Source organism: Octopus bimaculoides, chromosome 1 (assembly GCF_001194135.2).
Source record: "Octopus bimaculoides isolate UCB-OBI-ISO-001 chromosome 1, ASM119413v2, whole genome shotgun sequence".
Taxonomy (NCBI): domain Eukaryota; kingdom Metazoa; phylum Mollusca; class Cephalopoda; order Octopoda; family Octopodidae; genus Octopus; species Octopus bimaculoides.
In genome coordinates this window covers 159,576,438-159,578,462 of record NC_068981.1, presented here as the reverse complement: position 1 = coordinate 159,578,462, position 2,025 = coordinate 159,576,438, and the positions used below count along the sequence as shown (strand labels likewise).

Sequence of the window (2,025 nt, the reverse complement as noted above, 5' to 3'; positions counted from 1 at the left end):
TGTGCACTAAGTTTTAACATTCTAGTTAACTTCCGCTGTTTACAGCAGTGCTTAGAAGGAAGGTGTTTAGCGTGTGATTGTCGCATTAACCATAACAGAGTAAGTTGAGCAGAGAATCTGCATCAAATTTTGCCAAAAGCTTGTCAATACGTGCTCAGAGGCCTACGCAAAGTTTTCAAAACGTTTTCATCGTTCTCAACATAATCAAGGAGATCTTGTGCAATTGAAACCCGAGTGACTTTTTGGTCAGCTGAATGCAGTTTTGGTACAAACTTGGCAGACATGCGTCTCATACTCGAATCTTCAGTGATTATGGACTGAACTGAACCGTAACTAATCTGCACATCTTCTGATAACTCACGGATGGTGATTCGACGATTTCCCCTCACAGTTGCACGTACAACTGCGATGTTTTCTCAGTTCTGCTGGTTGCAGGGTCTCCCAGAACATTCGTCGATATCGACATTTTTCGGCCATCTTAGAAAGGTCTGGTGTATCTTACGCAAGAGTGTGTCTTATGCATGAGACGCCGACAGATACGATATATACATATACACGTACAACATACATACATACATACATACATACATACATACATACATACATACATACATGCATACATGCATACCCTCCCCCCACACATACATCTTCTCGACTTTCGACCGAGTTCCGTTCCGACTGACAAGTATGTCGTATGTTGGATTTATATTTTTCAACACTATTTTCATTCAAACGGGTTATAAAATTATAAAGAAATTTAATCCATAATTCTTGTACATAATGTGAAAACTACATAATATGTACTCTTACTGTAAGCAAAAATAACAATCTGAAATTAATGTTTTGTCCATAATCAGTAAAATCTTGAAAGGGATACCTCTCTCCGCACAATATCCCCGTGCCTGGGGAATGAAGCAGTTCATGAACCAGTCTTCGAACAGTGCTTGTGTCAACCAAGCTTTACGGTTTGAATGGTAGTAAATGGGCAGTGTATGCGTGTTGATATTCTTAAATGCACAAGAGTTTTCCGAATGATAGATTAGGAAAGGCTTCAGCTTAAAACCTGCAGCATTACCACCAAGCAACTAAGTTAACCTATCCTTAAAAGTTTTGAATTCTGGCATCCTTTTCTCTTCGTGGACTATGTACATGCGAGTAGGCATTCGTTTCCATTGCAAGCCGGTTTCATCTACGTTGAATATTTGTTTCTCGTAGATAACCTTTTTCTTCCATTAATTCGTCAAAACTATCAACGCATTTTTTGGGTTCCATCTTCATCTGCACTTCCTGCTTCTCCTGTGAAACGTACATTATACAAAGCCAATCTTTTTTAAAAAACACAGAAAGCACCCACTACTAGCCTGAAAATATTGTGCGTAATTGTCTCCGGAGCGTGATTTTAAAGTCTGAAACAGACTTCTAGCCTTTGTTTGCACTGTGAGAAAGTTCATGGGTGTTTTTTTTTTCTGTATTAAATCTTCCATCCACATGAATAACAATTTATCCATTTCATGGATAGGTCCCTGACGTTGTTTGGCTAAAATTGTAGACTTCAGAGGTGCAGAACCTTTCACAGCTTCACAAATTCTTCCTTTGTCTTTAAGTATCGTTGACACAGTGGAATGCAATAACTTCAAGTCATGTGCTATTGTATTCACCTTCTTTCCGCCTTCATACTGCCGGATAATCTTCATTTTACAGTCTAAATCAATAGCCTTCCTTGACTTCTTAGATGGCGCATCTGTAGATGAAAACATTTTCCTTTTACCAGTCATTTTAGGGGTATTTCAGATACAATTGTAACAAATCCAGACACAACTGAAACTTGAGAGACAGTGGCAGGCAGTAGTAGCTTGGGTCTGAGGGAGGACTGCGTTGCCAGGTGCTGCCATAGTTATCGTACACTGGTATTACTTTTACATTACCCTCTCGAATTCCATGGAGTCTTGCCATTTCCACTTTCAATTCGGAGTACTTGGTGTTGTTGTTGTTGTTGTTGTTGTTGTTGTTGTTGTTGTTGTTGTT

At 39.2% G+C, this 2,025-nt stretch overlaps 1 protein-coding gene across 1 annotated transcript; it reads right to left on the bottom strand.

Annotated features, from left to right (window-relative positions):
* Window positions 1-1,185: 1,185 nt before the first annotated feature.
* Window positions 1,186-1,775, bottom strand: LOC106884404 (putative CENPB DNA-binding domain-containing protein 1). Its single transcript, XM_014935767.1, has 2 exons — window positions 1,362-1,775; window positions 1,186-1,296 (listed from the first exon to the last, which is right to left on the bottom strand). Exons 1-2 carry the CDS (start codon window positions 1,773-1,775, stop codon window positions 1,186-1,188), a joined length of 525 nt encoding a protein of 174 aa, XP_014791253.1.
* Between the last annotated feature and the right edge of the window lie 250 nt (window positions 1,776-2,025).